The sequence below is a fragment of the Drosophila montana genome, unplaced genomic scaffold (assembly GCF_035044405.1).
Source record: "Drosophila montana isolate Dmon_TW-CO22-7 unplaced genomic scaffold, ASM3504440v1 contig_2106_1, whole genome shotgun sequence".
In the NCBI taxonomy this organism is placed as follows: Eukaryota; Metazoa; Arthropoda; class Insecta; order Diptera; family Drosophilidae; genus Drosophila; species Drosophila montana.
Genome location: NW_026997017.1, coordinates 1,296,664 through 1,316,544, shown reverse-complemented (window position 1 = coordinate 1,316,544; position 19,881 = coordinate 1,296,664). Strand labels below are relative to the sequence as shown.

Below are 19,881 nucleotides of genomic sequence, written 5' to 3'. Positions count from 1 at the left end.
AGTGCTCGGTGCGGCGGTCGGAAGGGCTTAAACAACACTTGTAATTTAACACCCTCGGGCACCTTTCTGTTATTGTTTGCCCAGCGTCAAAGTAAATAAATTGATTGAAAACAAACAAAAGGCAAACTTACAACAATGCGCAGTTCTGTTGGCCAAAAGAAAGATTCTACTAAGGAGATCAAATCAATATTTTCGAATATACGATTTCCATTGCAGCTCGACTACGTGATATGATGAGAGCTACAAACATAATCGTTAAAACGTTATTATGATTTAATAGATGAATTATATAAAAATACATAATTGATAGATCCATATTCATAGAACCGTTATTAAAACGTAGTTCCTCCTAGTGCCCGCGCAGTTCGAGTTTTTTTTTTGATAGTCGATAACTTGCCCCGTGTTCAAGCTATCGATAAAAATCGAAATCCTGTTTCTTGAGCAAATCTCTTAGGTTAGAGTCACCAAATTAGACATGTTGCTTCCAGAATGGTATATACAGTTACTTATTTGTTTTTGTCGCTGCATTTTTCCCAAAAATTGAAATGTTCTCGCTCTGTTTAACACTTCTAAAAGTGTTGCAAAACCACAAAAGAGATCAATGGTTCGGTTCACGATTGGAACCAGCTCGCTGCCTTTTCGTTCGGCTCGTGCACTAGTTCGTTCACAGTTCAAACCTGGGTTTGTTATTTATTTATCAAATTACCAAATATTTGTATATAAATGGAATGATTGAAGGCTTTAAATATTTTTATAGATTTCGGCTGATTTTTAAGGAACTGATTTGATTAAAGGATAAGTTTATATTAAGCAATATTTTTTTTTTTATTTATTACGTAAAGTTATACGAAAGGGTATGTACTTCGTGCTAAGTATGAAATACAGGCTATGTTATAATCATAATTTAATTAATGGTCTGAATGCAAAAGTCAAGGAACACCGAAAAGCGGCTGGCATTTCTGGCATTTAAGCCTGGTTCAATACAAAATGCACGGAGTCAAGAAATTCAGGAAATAAACATGGATGTGTGTGTGTGTGAGTGTTGGGTAATCATAATTACCGGTTGACATATGCCAATAAAGAGCTCACTAAAGTGTGCGTGTGTGAGTGTGTGTGTGTGTGAGTGTGTGTGCTTGTGTGTTTGTGTGCCTGCTTTATGGTCTGGCACACATACATAAATTATAATTAATTGAGTGCATTTCAACGGCCCCAAAACTGAAACTAAACAAGTCAAATGGTGTGAAATAATTTGTGAAATGCGCACCTAAATGCTGCCAGTGTTGTAAACATTTGCAAATGATATTAACTGCAGCAACAATATTGTCAAGCAATGGCAAACAGCTCAATTAACTCAACAACGAGTTACCCTGTAATTAGCTTGAGAGGAGTTCTAACTATTTAACTTTTATAAACAGATTAAAGAGCTTTTGCCAACTACCGATTCTTTGGAAACTTTCATTCGGAAATGTTGTAGAATATATATAATTACTGTCAATATATACAAAATTTCAGTTCTAAGATATCTTGGGTTTGCTGAAATATCAACAGATATTACAAATAATCAATCGAACTCAATAAGAAGTTTACTTAAAGGACAATATCTAGCGTAAGCTAGAACAAAATTATATTAAATTTGGTTAAACAGATCCTGTGATATCAATGAATACTAATTTATGCAGGGTATTTTTATTTCTATTCATTTATTTGTTATTTTTAAAATTTTTGTGATTGAATCACAATGACATTAAATCGATATTCACGGATATTACGAAAATGGGGAAGTATGTAGAATAAAAATGATAATCAGAATATATACTACTTGTAATACAAATTTCAAGTCTCCAGCTCTTAAAGTCTAGAATGAAAAAAGGTACCCAGAAAAACAAAACTAAGTCAAGGATTGTTAATTAAAAGATACAGAGGATATAAACACAAGTCGATTTATATTCTTAGCTCTGCGCGATAATCGCGAACAAATTTGCAGCTAGTCAAACAACTCAAGACTTAAATAATACATGGAAAACCGGAATACAAAAATTAAAGAGCATTAATAAGTAAATCAAACATTTGATATTGCAACAAAAAATAATTATCTATAATTCGCAAATGCGAATGCGTTACGCCAACTGATTACGTATACGCCGCATTGTCCACGAACTGGCGGCCAGTTCAAATCCCGAGGCCAGCTCGTAGAGCTGAAGTAGGAGACGTTTGTCACGTTCATAATTGCATAATGTATTATGCAGATTTTGCATAACAAGTTGCCGCAGCAGGGAGCACAAAATCTGGCGATAGACGTCTTTGGCTTTTGCCTTTCATTGCATTTGTTGCAAGGGGAGGGGGAGGGGGAGGGGGTGCGGCTGTGGCAGAGTCGGGGCATTTGGACAGCGGGGGGCGGGCGGGACAAGGCAAACAGCTCGATGACAAAACAAAGGGCAAAAGTGTAAAAGAACTATGCTAATAGCTTGGCCGAGCTGCCATTCTTGCCTGGCCTGACGCTGGCGTTCTTTATATATATTTATATATGTATATTTGGTGTATATATCACTCGGAATTATGGGACGGGGTAAGGTTGACGGAGAGCTGACCTAAGTCTGGGTAATTTTGGTTTAGCTTAATGGCCAGCTGAAAACGTAGCACTTGGATAGGGCAACAATTAGTTAAGATTTGTTTTGACTGAAGCTGTTAAACAACACTGAAAATCGGTAATAATAAAGTAATTGTAAATGTTACGTAACCCAATCCCACTTTCAGGCAAGGAAATTGACACCAAAGGGGCTTTAATGTCAAAAGTTCATTATAGACATCTTAACGCAACTTATATCATAGGAAAATAAGTTGAAATCTTACGTCAACACGTAATGCACTTAGGTCATACGTAATTAGTAAAATGCCTGCCAGCTACTACTACTAGACTGTAAGCCAATGTGTTAAGCAGGTCAAACATTAAGCCTTCTGTGACGTAACAAAATACGCGACGTAATAAGCAGCTCAACGTGATGCAAGCTTTAATTCAATTAGTAAAAGACTCCTAGATAACAATCATTGTGTAATAAAAACAATAAATAGTAATTATGTTATCTAACGAGGTAAACTGTAATTGTTGCGACATTTATTCACGTAATAAATTCTTATTTGATTAGCAAAGAACATAATATGGTCAATTCAATGCATTAAATAGATCATGAATTTGACAGGTTAGTAGGTTGAAAGTGATAGCAAATATTTGCCATTATCTTTAGTTGATGCTCGTTAAACGCGAAAAATCGCGTAACGAAATGCTTAAAGTGCTGACTTCCTTAACGTAATTAACTTTACGTAGCGTTACGTATTTGCCGTTTGTCGTTATGCTTCAAAGCTTATTCAATTGGTATCGCGCACAAAATTCGTTGGCTGCCATTAGAAACCCCTGTGAACTACCGTTGCTCAAAGTGCAACGGCAATGCCGTCGGAGGGTGCCAGTGTGGAGGAGGTGGGGGGAGGGGGCGGCGGGTTGGTGCACTACAGCGGAGCTGTAGGTGTGGCGCACTAAAAACGAAAATGAAAACGTGGCAACAGCAAAAACAGATTCATGCAATTTGCATATTTTCAGCGCTGCTGCGGTTGCCTCTGACGTTGCACTGCACGACACTTTCAGCGTCGTTTGCCAACACTGAATGGGGAAGAAGCAGCAGCAGCAGCAGTAACAGCAGCGCAGTCGGCAGCAGCTAGAAACAGCGGCAGCAGACAATAAAGTCCTTTGCATATGCAAAGGCTCCGGCTAAGGCCGCCGCCTACGACGCGTCTTTGTTTCATTAAGTACTTCTCCCAGTATTGTTTTTATTATTATTATTTTTATTATTGTTTTATTTTTATTTTTTCTTTATTTTATGTGTCAGTAGCAACCAGCGACAGCGAGCGACAACGTTGCCAAGAAGCAAAGTTTGTGTCGAAATATTTTTAGGCTCCGTACGTTCTTTTATTATTCTATACCCTTACAGAGGCTTGTTAGGATTTTGGAATGGAACTTCAAAATGTTTTTGAAATATATGAATGAGCGCACAAGCCAAATATATGTATGTAGCTTATAGCTTTGTAGTTCAGCTCAGGTATTAGGTCTTGGTACAAAGAAAAAACCTTAAATTGAGTTTGTGTAGGAATTGCAAGACAATTGTTTGCCTTTAAGCTAAAGTTAATTAAATTTTACTTTGTAAACGTATTCGAGTTATGATCGGTTAACAATATCCTGCAGCTGGTAATTCAATTAAGATGCCAGCAAGGGTATTAATTCTTGGCTGCTATAAAAAAAAAGAAGAAAGCTGCTTTTTATAAATTCTACGCTTTGTATTTTATTATTTTCTTGTCTACAGCTTTATTTTTGCAGCGCGGCTTTTGTTGCCGAACAGCAGCCCAAAAGTGAACATACAAAAGACAAAGTAGCACAAATTTCCATCCATGCGCAGCGGGGGCGGATAAAGCGGGGCGTGTCTGCGTGTGTGTGTGTAGGTGTGTGTGTGTGTGCTTGGTGTTGTCGTGTCTTAGAGACGTGCATGCCGTGCAGACAGTAAAGCAAAAGGCGCCAAAATGAAAGCCTTTTATGCCCTACGCCTCCACCCCCCCCTGCCGCTCACCCAGCCGACCCTTCAAAGGACTCGCCAACAAAGCGGCGACAGAGCCAGACTCGACTCGAGGAAATGCCAAGAACAAAAGAATCAACGCTTAACACAATTTTTTTATATTTTTTTTATTATTTTTCATCTTTCGCTTCAAGTGGATTGCGGCACACACACACACACACACACTTCAATACACAGCGCCCACATTTATGCAACTGCGACTTTCTCGGCATCAAAGGGGGACATTACGTATATAGAAGTCTGGTCTAGGCCCGAGTTGTCCAACATCGTTTGCTTCACATGTAGGACAAGTTGCCCCTGTCACTACCCCTGCTCCGCAACCCTGTCCCCACACTCACACAGCGGTTGTTGTTGATAGAATTTATTTAGTTATGCACACCTTCATTTTAAGGCCCTTTACGTGCCACACGAACAAATGCTTAAGTGTCCAAGTATGTGTGTTCGTGTGTGTGTGAGTGTGTGTGTCGCAAAGTTTTGGTGTCACGGCGCCACATGAAATTATAGCAACGTGTGGCCCACATTGGGCGTGGTCTGGTCACAGTTAGATTGATATTTCATTATTATTATTATTATTCTTATTAATATTATTATTACTATTAATTTTATTATTATTATTATTATTATTATTATTATTATTATTATTATTATTATTATTATTATTATTATTAATATTATTATTATTCTTATTAATATTATTATTATTATTATTATTATTATTATTATTATTATTATTATTGTTATTCTTATTAATATTATTATTATTATTATTATTATTATTATTATTATTATTATTATTATTATTCTTATTAATATTATTATTATTATTATTATTATTATTATTATTATTATTATTATTATTATTATTATTATTATTATTATTATTATTATTATTATTATTATTATTATTATTATTATTATTTTTATTATCATTATTATTATTATTATTATTATTATTGTTATTATTACTATCATTATTATAATCATTATTATTATTATTATTTGTATTATTAGTATTATCGTAATTATTATTCATCTTATTATTATTCGTTAATATGAAGAAATGTAAAGCAATCAGCTTTTGAATGGCATTCATTTCCTTTCTGATTCTACGCGCGCCTATGCAAATCCCGTTACAGTTACAGTTCATGTCGTTTAATCGCTCGCCTGAACTGATTGAGAATTGCAATGCCAAAGTTGCTGGGAATTCGAAACGCGGCCAAACATTATCGACAGCCGCAGCGCGCTGCATTTGAATTTGACTTGTGGTGCGACGGGACTGGGGTTGGGGTTGGGATTGAGGGTTGGGGTTGACGGTTGGGGATTGGGTACGCATTTTAAACTGACGCCGCGGCATGCCACAAATTGAGGCGGTGGCACGGCAAATATGTGATAAGGCCCACATGCAATTAGGAAATAGCCAAGCGGCCAAAATGTGCACTCAATTATGGTCAAGATGATGTAGAGTCAGGTATATGGGGGGTTGGCCAAGAGCAGTGGGGATACCAAGGTCGAAAGTGGCTTAAAGTTGAGTCAAGAGAAAATGCTATATTTTATTTGTATTTATTTCAAGAGTGTTTATATTTGTGTGTGTGTTGGTGTAGCCGTGTCTAGCACACACACACACACACACGCACACACACAACTGTGCTGGAAAACACTTTGCATTTTCGTAATTGCTAAAAATTTATGTGTTTGCGGTGGCGGTCAAAGACACTGTGAAAGGTGCTCGCAGTTGGCTTAAATGCGCGGCGAGGGGGGGGGGGGGGGGGAGTGATGGGTGGGGGAGAGAGCGGTAGGGTTAATGTTGTGTGGGTATGCAATGGGGTGTTGGTAGGTTAGTCTGTGGCATTTGCGGTTAGCAGCTATTTGCTTTGCTTTAGCTAAGTGTTTGGGCTTTGATTTTCCACACTAAAAGCCACAGCTTCGTCTCTCCCCCTCTCTCTCACTTTCTCTCTCTCTCTCTCTCCTTCGCTGACTCTAGTTTTGTTCAGCTTCATTAACATTGTAAACGTCGTCAAGCTGCAATTACAGACGCAGTTAATATTAAACTATTTATCATCTAGAACTCATTTTATACTAAGCCAAACAGGATTAAAGACATTTGCTAGGCTATGCTTGAAGCCAACGCCAAGTACTTTCAAATTTATAATCTGATTGTATTCTTTATATTATTCATATTTTGGAAGTTCTAAGGTTTGAGTAATGTTAAATTTACGAGACATATCCAGACAAATAATTGAAACTAACACAGTCAGACCCTTGAGAAGATTACGTAGAAGATTCACAAGCTCACATACTTAGATACATCCTTAGGCAATGGACTGGACAAATGCCCATTCCTAAAAACACCATGAGAGTCTTATCCTTTATAGAAAAAAGGTTGGATAAATTCTCTAAACTTATTCCTAGACATATCCCAAGATTATTGTACCTTAGATATAACCCTATATGAAACTCTGGGAAAAATTAAGTTGATTCAGCCAAAACATGCTTCTAATCGTCTATAAACAGTCCTTAGCAGCTGAGTTCCCTTAAAGCTGAGTTTCCTTAGAAGTCCTTTAAAGCTCTTTAATATTTGATCCAGAATCCAATTGGCTGATTAGAAATGTCCTCCGTTCAGCTCATTCAGTTCGTAACTTAAGCAAATTGCATTTAAGATTTATAAGTTTTAAGATTTCGTTTCAAGCCCAAGTCAAACACAAATATACAAATCAAACAACTTTCAAAAAGTCAGGTAAAACAAGTCGAACAACTGGATAACAAAAACTTTTTTCTGATTTGTCCGAAAAACTTTTGCATCAACCCTCTCTCTCTCTCTATGTTCTAATTTTTTATTTGTTTATTTACTTCAGCCTAAAAACAGCCGCAAAATTTGACCGTATTTCGTTTTGTGGGGCAGGGAAAAGTAAATGAATAAATAAACAGACTGACAGGACGACATTGTGACGTCACAAGGCTGAACGCCCACTGTCCTCTCTCAAATTATTGAATAGGTCACACACACACACACACACACACACACAATCGCATGAGATGTCAATTAGGCAACCCTGTCACTGGCACACACAATTTACAATTTCAATTTCCATATTCCAATGAATATGTAAATTTATTGAGGATGTACCCGCAATCACTTGCTGTGGGAAATTAGCTTGAAAATAGAAAAAGTGAACAATTTTCGATCTATTTATACTCGAAAATATTATACTTCCTATATTTGGTGTCTCCAACTCTTATTAGCTTTGAGATCTGTCCAAAATACGGGAATTCGATATCGATTTTTATCGATTTTGTGGTGCGATTTATGATTTGATATAAACTCCATATAATCGTGCTTTTGGATGAGATCATCTTAGATGAGATGAAAGAAAAGACAGGACATGATCTTCGACATCCTGTTCAAGAATATGAACATATACTTAATGGAGTCGAAGATGCCTACTTCTTATGTTAGGTTGAGTATAGTTAGGTTAGGTTAGGGTAAGTTAGCTTACGTAAGTTTTAGTCAGGTTAAGTTGAGTAAGGTTAGGTTAAAGGTGAAAATACGTTGTATTAGGTTAGGTCAAGACATAACGAAGCGATAATCCAAGCCAAGCCATCACAAGCTTTAAACCTAATAAAGAGTCATAAAGCCAGGAAAATATATGGACAGCTGCCGAATGGGGCAATAAAACAGTTAACCAATTTGTTTGGCACGTCCAAAATGCCACATGAAGATGCCGCAGAGGAACAGATAGAGAGAGAGGGAGACAGACAGAGAGACAGAGAGAGAGACAGATAGAGAGACAGAGAGAGAGAGAGAGCAAGAGCCAGATGCAGTCAAGCGCATTTATCATAAATATGCGCAGCTAGTTGCGATTTATAGCTCAACTTAAAACCACTAAACTAAAATCCAAATGTTTATAAACGCAACTGAAACTGAAACCAAGCGCCAGAGCAGGCCGTGCAGAAGATTGGCCAGCGGTGAGGGCCCAGTGCTGGCTGCCGGGGAAATTTCGGAATGCCGAAAAAAAAAACTATGCCGGAAATACGTGCTTAGCATGGAAACGCACAAAACAACAACCAGACAGGCGGACGGACGGACGGATGGATGGACGGACGGACGGACGGACGGATAGACGGACTGATAGGCAGGCAGCTAGGCAGACGGAGGCTGTGCACTATAGTGCTAACACTAATACACACACACACACACACAGACACACACATATAAACCGCTTAACAATGCCACTTCCGTTTTTGGCATGCGGTTTACCCCGCTCGGTCGCCGGCTTCATGGTTAGACATCAGTCGTTGGTCATTGTCGTTGCTGTTGTTGTTTTTGTTGCTGCTGTTGTTTACGGTTTTTCACACACACACACACATACGCTCACACACACACACAACATTTTCACAAGTTGTGCGCCGCCAACGTTTGGCAAAATGTCAGCTTTAGTTAGTTTAGCTGAACAATCGTATACCCTATAAATGTTGTAGTCAGTGGCTATGTTAAATTTATGCATATAAATGCAACAGGCGTTGAAATTAGATAAAGTTGCATATATGCATATATATACATATATATTTTTGTTTTTTTTTTTAATAATCGCAGCTGAGTCCATCGAAGCGTATCTGATTTGGTATCTGTTTTTCTTGAGAGATCTATTTTTTTAAAAGTATGGACATGTCCTATTTGAAAGTTTAACTCGAAACGTCTACTATATCATACTATAGTATAATAGTGGTATAGTAAAAATAGAATATACAATTTATAGGGAAACAAAAATTACACTTAGCTTAGCATTAAGCGTAAGATGGGAATTTTAAGTAGGAGCAAAGTTTTTAATTGAACGGGAAATTACAAACATATCAAATAAATAACATATATCATATATCACATATCGTAAATATAAAACATATTTAACAAGCAAAACATTTATTCAAAAAACAATGATAGGCTTTACGTTTACTTCCAAGCTTCGATTTTGCTATGCCAAAGTTAAAAAAAATATTATATTTCTATTTAGGATGTTATATGAAATAATAGGGCAATAAATACGAAAGATATCTAATAACTACTTTTTGCAGGGTATCTTTGGGCCTTGACTCTGGCTATTGTTGCTAGTCTCGAGCGCAGACTGCATTCACTCGAGAAGTGTTTTTGTTGTTCGTTGTTTGTTGTTTGTTGTCTCGTCTCATAAATAAGCATAGCTCGTTTGGGCGCTTGATGTCAAAATGAAATTATTTCAATTACATTAGTAACTGAGCTAAAACAAATGACAGGCAGCAGCTGCTGGCTGCCGCCGAATTATCCACATTCTCAGGCCTTCAGCCCTTTAGCTGTCAGCCTCTCAGCCTGTCAGCCCTGGTGGCTCATCCTTATTCTTGGCCACAGTCTCAGTCGCATTCTGTTTGGCATTTGCAATACTTAATTTGAACACTTGAACATTTGTTTAACAGCAGCTGTTGCTAACTTCTATTTTCCGCTCTCTCTCTCTCTCTCTCTCTCTCTCTCTCTCTCTACCCCTTGCTCTCTCCCTTGCTCTGTGTGTGTGCTTCGCATGTTGATTTGTGCGCGCCTGAAAGTAGGCAAGGAATTTCGTTCGAGCTGCAGTTGCCACAAGCAAAACATTCTCGAGTAGCATTTGCTGCAATCGCTTTATTACTGCACATTTGCCTAATATGAAAAAAAAGCGCTTCTGCTTTAAAATAACTTGCCACATTTATGTTAAATAATTCGACAATTTCATTAAAATATTGTGTTTTCTTAAGCAAATATTTAGTTTTAATAAGCCCATCTTAGTTAGCTGGCAAATTAGTTTTAGTAAATAAGCAAAGGCCAATAATGCATTAGACACGACAATCGGCTCAGTTTTGCGAATGTTATGAAAGTCTGAAGTTTATATATTATGGATCAGAACGAACCGAGTCGATCTTGCCATTTATATTGGAATATATTAAGTCTCTAATCATTTTTCAATATCTGTCCCAAAATATCGATATGTTTATCGAGACATTGTGTGTCTTGGTTTCATACAAGCGTGGCTCGAGACTTAAAAAAGCTAGCCACACCATAATTGTTTTGCAGTTTCTCTAATAAAGTATGAAAGTATTTCCCTTTTTGGATACCTCCACAAGTGCCTCGAGCATCATGCTGCAAGATGCTGGTCTTAGGGTATCTTCTAATCAAATAACTTTCCTTTATATATAAGATTATGCGATAAAACTGTAGACTTGCATCCTGTAACGTAGGTACTTTTACTGATTACGTTATTTTAAATTATCGATAGCTTATCTAATCGATAGCTATCGATTTCAATAGTTTTTTTCTATATCTCTTATCTAAGCTATAATTATCGGTTTTAATAGTTCTTTTAATCATATCTCGTACATCAAATTTGGAATGTGGTTTCTCTTAGATTCACACACTTTGACTTTTAGGATCAATCCCCTATGCCTCCCCCCCCCCCCCTCGCCTCTTCCCTTCCACCATTCAAGTTGTCTGAAAAGCGGAAATGTTCTGAAAATCCTGTTTTAATAATTAATTTTTTTAAATGTAACCAAGCTTTGTCAAGCTTGAGGCACAGCTCGATTGCCGCTACTCGAAGGAGTGGATTCAATGGGAAACGTTTGTCTGGGAGTTGAAACCTTTTGGCTATTTTGGCTGCACTTGGCTCGGCTCCACCTGTCAATAACTGTCTCGTTAGGAGCAAATGCCATTAGAGTAAATCGCAGCTGAGCTTCTGGCGCAGACTGTGAGCTAAGACACAGTCAGCCGAAATCTGGTGCTAACTAAATTCACACAATTAGCGCCTGCAGCACTGCAGATATTCGGCACTAAAGAGCAGCGGAAGGGGTAGATAGATGGGAGGGGGATGGGTGGGAGGTGGGATGGGGTGGGTGCATTTGGAGCGTAGCAGCGGGTATATCGTCTATCAAGCTGCGATGTGCCGTTGAAATGCTTTGGCAGCTTTGGCAAGTGGCAAAAGGCTGAAAAATCCACTCAATTCTCGCCAGCAGCCAGACCCCAAAAAAGAATTTACAGTCAGCCAAAAAGCCAAAACAAAATGCCAGCAAAAAACTGCCAAGAATGCAAAAGCTATAGATGCATGACTGGAAGATTCCCTGTAGCTGACTAAATGCAACTTATATAAGGCTTGACTAACTGCGGTGTTTATAATTAAATCATACAAATATTTTAATATTTAATATTTTAGTAGACAAATTGAAATGTGCATTTGAAAGCACTCAGTTTTATATATAGGAAACTTAAGGATATATATATATGATTCTTAAGTAACTGCGGCATTTATAAACGGATCGTTAAAAAACTTTCAGTATTTGATATAGACATGTTAAAAGGTTAATGTACCACAAAACAGATTGATATATAGAAATCTACAGAATATATTTGTAATTGTTAAATAACTACGTTATTTGTAAATGGATCATAAGAAAACTTTCAGAATTTTTTAAAGACACTTTCAAATGTGCGGGTACCAAAAATCGCTACTATACCTGGGAGATTATGGGATTTATTGATCTATGACGATAGCAACAACTTTCTCGAGAAATTGTGTTGTATTCATGAACCGATCTTTTATGAACTTCAATAATACATATGTGTTCCTTCTGTATATCATAAAATACCATGTATTTGTTATCGTAACCTTTTGATTATAATAATATCTTAAAGTTATTATATTTATATTATATTATTATAGGACTACTCGAACATTTTAAAGACACTTTTCCATCAATGAACATGTACCCGAGCAATTATTTATCTTTATTTAGGCCCCGATCTTTGAAAAACTTTTTAAAAATGAATTTTGTTCTAGTATTTATGGTTTGGATACAATTTTTTGCTATCCCAGCTCTGACTAAGCGATTGTTATGCCGATCGGAATATATATCATGCCCGCTTTTGCACACGCAGCGGTTACAGGGTATATATATATGTGTGTGTTTGAGTGTGTGTCTTCGAATTGAGTTTCGAGTTTTGGTTTTCATCGTTTTACTCGCTTGTTTTTATGTCGTACAAAATGCTGCGCATTCGATTTTCAGTTCCATTTTCAGTTTTCAATTTGTCTTCTTCTGCTGCTGCTTCCTCTGCATCCGGTTGTGTATGTGTGTGTGCGTGTGTGCGTGTGTTTGGGCTCTTTAAATATGTCATGGCAAGACAAAATTTCGTCGACTGGGCCTTTGTGGAACGAGGGCGAAAGTATTTTCACGTGCTTGTCAGGCCCTGTCACTCGGCCAGTCAATTAGCCAACGCTTTTCAATTACAAACAAATCGAAGCAATGGACACGCTCAGGGGCGGTGGCTCGATTTACATCAGGGGGTGGGGGGGGCGTTCTCAAAGGAGTGGAAAGGGGAGGGGGGGCATCACTTCGTTTGCAGTCGTTGTCGCTGTCACTAGGCTTTACGGCAGATGCTCAAAATTTACATTTGTCACCTCCCCAAAAAGTGGGTCACAAATGGACAATCGGATAGATACGGCCCCCTCCCACACACAGCCCCCCCCCCCCCCCCTCTCCACCTGGCCAAATCCCCGCTTTAAAAGCAGAACCGCACAAACCAGAAATGAAGAGAAAATTGAAATGAACTGAACAGCTCAGTGTAGTGTTCCGGCAAGGGGAAGGGCAGGAGTGGGCGTTTGTGCATTTTAAATGACATATTCCCTTTGCACGGGATGGAGGAGGCTGGGGGAGGGGGGCATGGCAAAAATTGATAACTTAAGCAACTATTTGGGTCAATCAACTGTGAGGAAATGTGCAAAGCTTTTCAAAATCTTTATTAAAATTAGGGCTGCCAAATGGATTTGAGTCGAATCGGGCTGGAACGGGTTACACAGAAACCCAGTTAAGCGAACGAAAGATAAACAAAGTTTTTAGTAATATAATAAAATTTAGTAATAATATATTATATAGTTATTATCACAATTATCTATCGATCCTTTGAATGTCGTGATTTTGACAGGGCTGCAATCCAAAGAGAGCTGCCGGTAGGTTCCCAGCCTTAAGCTTTGCTTCGTTTCGTTAATCTGATTCTTCAATCCGTAATGAAGCAATTAAATTTTTAATTATAGTTACCCCAACTTATTATCTACCAACTTTTTTTTTAGATAAATGCTTTGTCTGGCGCCCAAGCTATTTCTGGATCAAATTGTGTTTGTTGCGGGATGCGGGTTGATTTTTTGCAAAATTGTTTGGTTATTGGTTCGGTTCATTATAACCAGAATTTCGGGCTCGAATTGGTTCAATTCTAAAAAAGGTCAAAGTCTTAAAATCTCTTATAAATGCATTGGCTGTAAAGTTGGCTGAAGTAATATTTATGTTAATGTTATGTAAATGTGATGTTAACAGTGTGCTGTTAATATAGCCATAAATATATACATTTTGTATGACTAGATATAAGACGTGAGAATTAGCATTAGTTTTAATTGTATTAAGATATATTTTTATATACAAATCTTGAAGATTGTACAATTATCTTTACTAGGAATCAGTTAACAGTGAATGGTTGTATAAAGAGTAGGCAGTAGAGAAGAGAGGACACTACTGTTATTGATATGTTCAACCTCTGCTGATATGGTTGACATATATATAACCACATTGAAAGAACTGTCGAAACACATATTTTCTATCGGCATCGATAACCGTGATATCGATAGTTCGATATTCACATTGCAACACTTAAGCTCCACACACTAAAAGAACTCAAGTCCTTAATTTCATTGAACTTCACTTGGTTTAAAGCTGGCACAATTATTCCACACATCAAGCCAAAAAATCCTTGTAAGCTGTATTAAAAATGCCAGCTATTGGTTTGCCAGTGTTGGATAAAACGTAAAGTACGTAGCGCATAATTGAATTTGGCATATTTTAAGTCGTTGAGGTCGTTTGGAGGACGCATTTAAATAATTCAATTACAATGTAAATCCCTTAATCATCTGAATATTAATTAGAGTTGGCCAATGCGCACATCGACGCCAACTAACTAAAGTGCGCCAATGGGGGGCGTGGCAATTGTAGGCAGGCTGAGCAGGTGTTGCAGCAACGTGCGATGTGGGGAGGTGGGAGATGGAAGGTGGGGGTGAGGCAGGGAGGGAGAGTGCGATTCGCAGTCATGTAAATGCATTTACCACAGCATTTCCGGCACACTGAGCGGCGCATTGAAAACTGCGGAAGTGCAGATTTCTGACAGCAAAGTGGGTGTGGCTGTGTATGTGTATATGTGTGTGTGTGTGTGCACAATGCCCGGATTTCAAGCGACAGCGCGGCATCTTTTGGCTGGGCTCATCGTCTGTTTGTGTCATTTTGAGATGCTTTTCTTTTCATATATTTTTTACTTAATTTTAATTTTTTCCCAGGCAAAGCTGTGCTAAATATGTGTGTGTGTGTGAGTGTGCACACATTGGCCACATTAATGCGTGTCTTTTTACATTCGAACACGCCGCAAAATTACGAAATTTTAACGCAATTTTAAGCTCGCCGTTAAATTTGGCAACTCGCCGCAATTCGCCTCGATGCTCCTTAATGCATTTAAGGCACACACACGTAATTTTATGGCAATCAATGCGTCCGCATGAAGGATGAGCCGCCATTCCGGGCTTGTGGCCATAGCTGGAAATACCCTGTGCCTGGCTGGCGGGTCGCTCAAGTTCTTGCGCCAGGCTTTCATCAATAAGTTCTACAAAATTTGTATATTTTATGCACTTGGGATGTTTGTTTAGTAGCTAATCGATTTTGTGTTTATCGATAACAACACTTTTGTACACTCAAGCCTCATAGTGCTTCAGTTATCAGATTCGGATTCTGAACGTAAAGTTTTATTCAAAATGGCTTTACAATCGATAACCATAACGATTGTTTTGGTATATTCTTTATATTTATCGATAACAGTCTGTCACGATGTGAGCCCTTTTTTCCGACGGTTTTGTGGGTCTCCCCAGATCACAAAAAAGGGTTTATTTTTCGAATAAAATGTTGCATTTCAAGTTTTACTTTTCATTCTTTACTTTCTTGTCGCCATAAATGAAGCAAATCTTAACCGATTTTATTGATCGATTTGTTGAAGTAAGTTTTATATATTTTGTACTTCTGAACTGTGTTTGAAAAGTTATCGAATTTGTTATTACAATAGGCTATAGACTTTGAAGGCAAGCTGCCAGAAATCGATATCATTAGGGAGTCGCAAATAAACTCTTGGCTCTGGCAGCGTGTTATCGATAACAAGTTATCGAACAAACATAAACATATACAAATTCATAGAAGATGGCAACATTTCAAGCAGCTCTCGTCTTGCCTGAATTTGCATTGCCAGCTGCCGAAGAAGAGGAAGAGGCAGATGAAGAGGTAGCGTCTGAGCCAGGAATATGCAGAAACCAGAGGCGGGAGCCCACCCGAACTGAAGGCAAAGTCGTTATGGTGCTCGGAAAAGTTTTTGGCACTTTGGAGCAATGCATTTAATGTGGCATTTAAATGCCTATGTGAACGCTTTTCTTCCTTTTCTTTGCCCAATTGCAGTTGCTGTTGTTGTTTTTGTTGTTTTCGTTGCTGTTGTTGTTGTTGTTGCAGGGCAGATCGTTTGCATAGGCAATGGAAAAGTTTGCATGCGACATCTTTGGCCATTAAAACTTGGCACCGGCTCGTGTAATACGCTTATGATGGGCCATCAAAGCTGAAGAGCAGCCCGACAGCTCCTCGCACACCGCAAACAAATACCCTGCAGCTGCAATACCACCCCCCCTACCGAACCCTCCCCGATAAAGCTGTTGGCACGTGCCAATGGCAAAGACTTGTAGCTGCAATTGAATTTAAATGCGAGAATCATTTAATTGCTTTAATTAATTGCTCTGACGTGGCGCTGTCTGTGTCTTGCACTGAGTTTAGTGCCTTTAAACTTGTATACCCTGTAAATTGGTGAACTAAGGGGGGAGCGAGCTGCAAACCAATTTATTATTCGCAACTATCTAAACATCTCTCTGATCTACCCGAACTCCGAGTTTGTCAAGTATGCTCATCTGTCCAAGCATTTCTCTGACCTACCCCAACTCAGAGATTATTTAAACTATTACAGAACTTCAGCCATTCAAGAGGAGTGTCCTCCTAAGATAGAGGGCAAAGTTTTTCAGTCCAACAATAATAGCTCAAAGTGAAAAGCAGAGTAAAATGGAGCTGGTCAGCTCTAGTTGTGCATTCTTCAGCTCCACAATTGGATAAAATAATATCTATAATATCTAAGACCATGTCGAAAGTTAAATATAGGCTTATATATAGGGCTAACATTGCATTAGATCATTTTTAAATGCAATAAACAGAGCGAAGTTTGATTGTATGCTCTGTACAGGGTATTATCAGGCCGGTTAGGTCGACTAGCTTTTTGTTTTGTTTATTTTATTTTATTTTGTTTTATTTTTTTCCTTGAAGCGTTGCCCACGAGCCCCAAAAACAGCGAGCGAAACCTGCAGCAAAGTGTTTCCATATAAAAGAAACCACTGAATTTCAATTGAAAATCGATCAGTCAGTCAGGCATGTGTGTGTGTGTGTGTGTGGGGGTGTGTGTGTGTGTGTGTTGGTGTTGTGGCTGCTTGGCTGTAACTTCCGCTTGGCACTATAAACTATGCATTGCTTTAACCCAACGCCCAACCGCTCAGCCCAGCTGCAATGCTTGTGTGGGTATTAAATCTTCTCTCTTTTTTTTCGGGCATATAAACAAAGCATATTCATTGGCCATGTGTGTGTGTTTGTGTGGGCGAGCGTGTGTGTGTGTGTGTGGGTGAGTGTGCCAAATCTGTCTATGCAAGAAATTGTCACGTTTATTGGTTCGATTCGCTCGGGCTTTGCGTTTTAGGGCAATGAATTTTTGCATATTTGAGAGACGAAAGTGCAAAACAATGTCAAATGCAGTTCGCAATGGCCGGAACTAAGGACTTTTACTTTCGTATAGTGCGGGCCGAGAACTGGGCGGGGCACAGTTGAGCGACAATTTTGGTAAATGTTTGCATTTAAAAAATTGTTACTTTGTACATATGCAAATGTAGGAGCTATGCGAAACTGTTAACGCTTAAGAATACCCTGCAAGATTTTAAGCTCTCAAGAGTGTGAGAGTGGGGAGAGAGAGAGCGAGAAAGAGAGAGAGAGAGAGAGGCAGACGTGGAATGGAGAGAAGATTGTGTGTCTAAGTGAAAGGGCGAATATATGGAAAAATGAAATATGTGCAGCGAGAAGCTTAAACTGGAAACGATTCTCTCTCGCGCTATATAATAGGAATACATATACGTTATATGGTCGCAATTGCTTCTTTTGGCCTGTTACAAACGTATGCACATAGCCATTATACCCTCATTAGCTTTTTTCAATGAGTCCAGGGTATCAAAACTAAAAATACGTTATCGAATTTATGCATTCTATTTTGACATTTCTCTTGCCTTTACCAACACTTATGTGCAGCGCGTTTGAACGAATTTTTAGGTTCTTAAAATGAAATAACAGTTGAAGGATTAAGTTACATAAATTATCAGATTAATTCAAGCTATGCGTAGATACACACAGTTTCACTTATTATTCTGGCATTTATCAACACTGATATACATCTTTAAGATTGACGGAAACATTCATTTTAAAAATTAAACTCAACGAATAATTTCAGCTTATGCTCAAACTTGGCGCTGCTTAGCTTATTTAGGTGTTTTCCAACACTCATGTGCAGTACGCATAATCGAAATGTATAGCTTAAACAAGGGCATTACCCAAGGTTTAAATATTAATTTGCTGACTTAGCCATGAACCAAACACATTAAGCTGGCATTAACCAACACTGACTTATTAATAGAACTAAGTGAATCCCTAGGCTTGACTGCAAAATTTATATTATTAATTGAATTCAACAAATAACAAATAAAGTCGATATGATTTGCTCTGATTTTTCTGTGCTTAAATGTCTACTGGCATTTACCAACACTCAAATGAATCTTCCACGGCACTCAACTGCATATTGAACGTTTTATGGCTAAATTACTTACATGAAGCGGGCCACAACAACAAGAACAAGAACAAGAACAACAACAACAACTGTAGTTTATTGATGACCCACATGTGAACTGTGAATATAGCTGGCAAACGCTTCATTACACAGCCCCACACACAGATATTGTGACTGTTGGCTTAAACAGGGGAGGGATTGTGGGAGGGGTGGGGAGGGGGGGAGCTGAAACTGGAGTCAGTGGTTGTCACTCAATAATTCAATGGGTTCTGCTTCAGCTGGCACTTCTCCTGCTGCTTCTTCGGATGCCACTTGACTATGAGACGACTCAACCTCAAATAGCTGGGGCACTCAAACTTTGCTGGCGCTTGTATAAATCTTTGCTTAACCTCGTCTGAACTTTGGATAGTGAACACACACACACACACACACACACATACACCAGGACAATTTCCGAACCAACACCTTTGCAGGTGAAATCAACTGTCATGCAGTTTTAAACAGTTTACGAGGCGTATGAGCGATATTTGCACAGGCATTGCTTTATTTTGCACACAGCTGCGTGTATGTGTGCGTGTGTGTGTGTGAACGTGTGTGTGTGTGGTTGTGGTGTGTGTCTGTGCTGTGCTGTGCGTTGCTAGGGTGTCTGTGTTTTTCTCCCCTCCTGCTAGCATTTTATTTTCGCAGCGTCGCTTTTACCCTGGCACTTAAAACAGCGTAACGTTTCAACGATTGATTCAATGCAGCCTAGTGAGTGTGCATGAGTGTGTCTATAAGTGTGTCTATGACTGTGTGTGGGTGTATGAGTGTGTGTGTGTGTGTGTGTGTGTGTGTGTGTGTGTAAGTGAGTGAGTGCTCAAGTGCGTGTGCTGGCAATTTAATTACAAGATAAAATGTGGACATATCACGTTATAAATACAAAATGCAAGCAGAGGCACACACACACACACACCCCAACAGCTTACAGATGTGCGTGTGTGCATAAACATGCCATCGGCTATAACATAGGGACGCACATTTTGCGACAGTATTGCCAACTTTTATGCGAACCAGACGCGAATTACTGGCATGCACATAAGTACAACAAGTCAGACGACGGTAGGCACAGTAATGCGCGACGTGGCGATACCCTGTAGTCTCTGAGTGAACCAAAAAAAAGCACAAATCAAATCAGGTACAATATACATTAGGCAGCTGCTGTTCGTTTTTTTTTTTTTAGAAAAACTCTTCCAAAACTTTTGACATACTTCGATAACAGACAAAATTTGGTTTATGTTCCAGCTCAAAGCTATATAT

At 38.6% G+C, this 19,881-nt stretch overlaps 1 protein-coding gene across 1 annotated transcript in view; it reads right to left on the bottom strand.

The window, feature by feature from the left end:
• Positions 1-2,117: 2,117 nt before the first annotated feature.
• The window catches only part of LOC135426889 (mediator of RNA polymerase II transcription subunit 15-like), a 35,099-nt gene continuing 17,335 nt past the window's right edge, over positions 2,118-19,881 (bottom strand). Inside the window, exon 2 of the mRNA XM_064680216.1 lies at positions 2,118-2,195. Coding sequence (XP_064536286.1) covers positions 2,118-2,195 — 78 coding nt within the window. The remainder of the gene's footprint in view (positions 2,196-19,881) is intronic.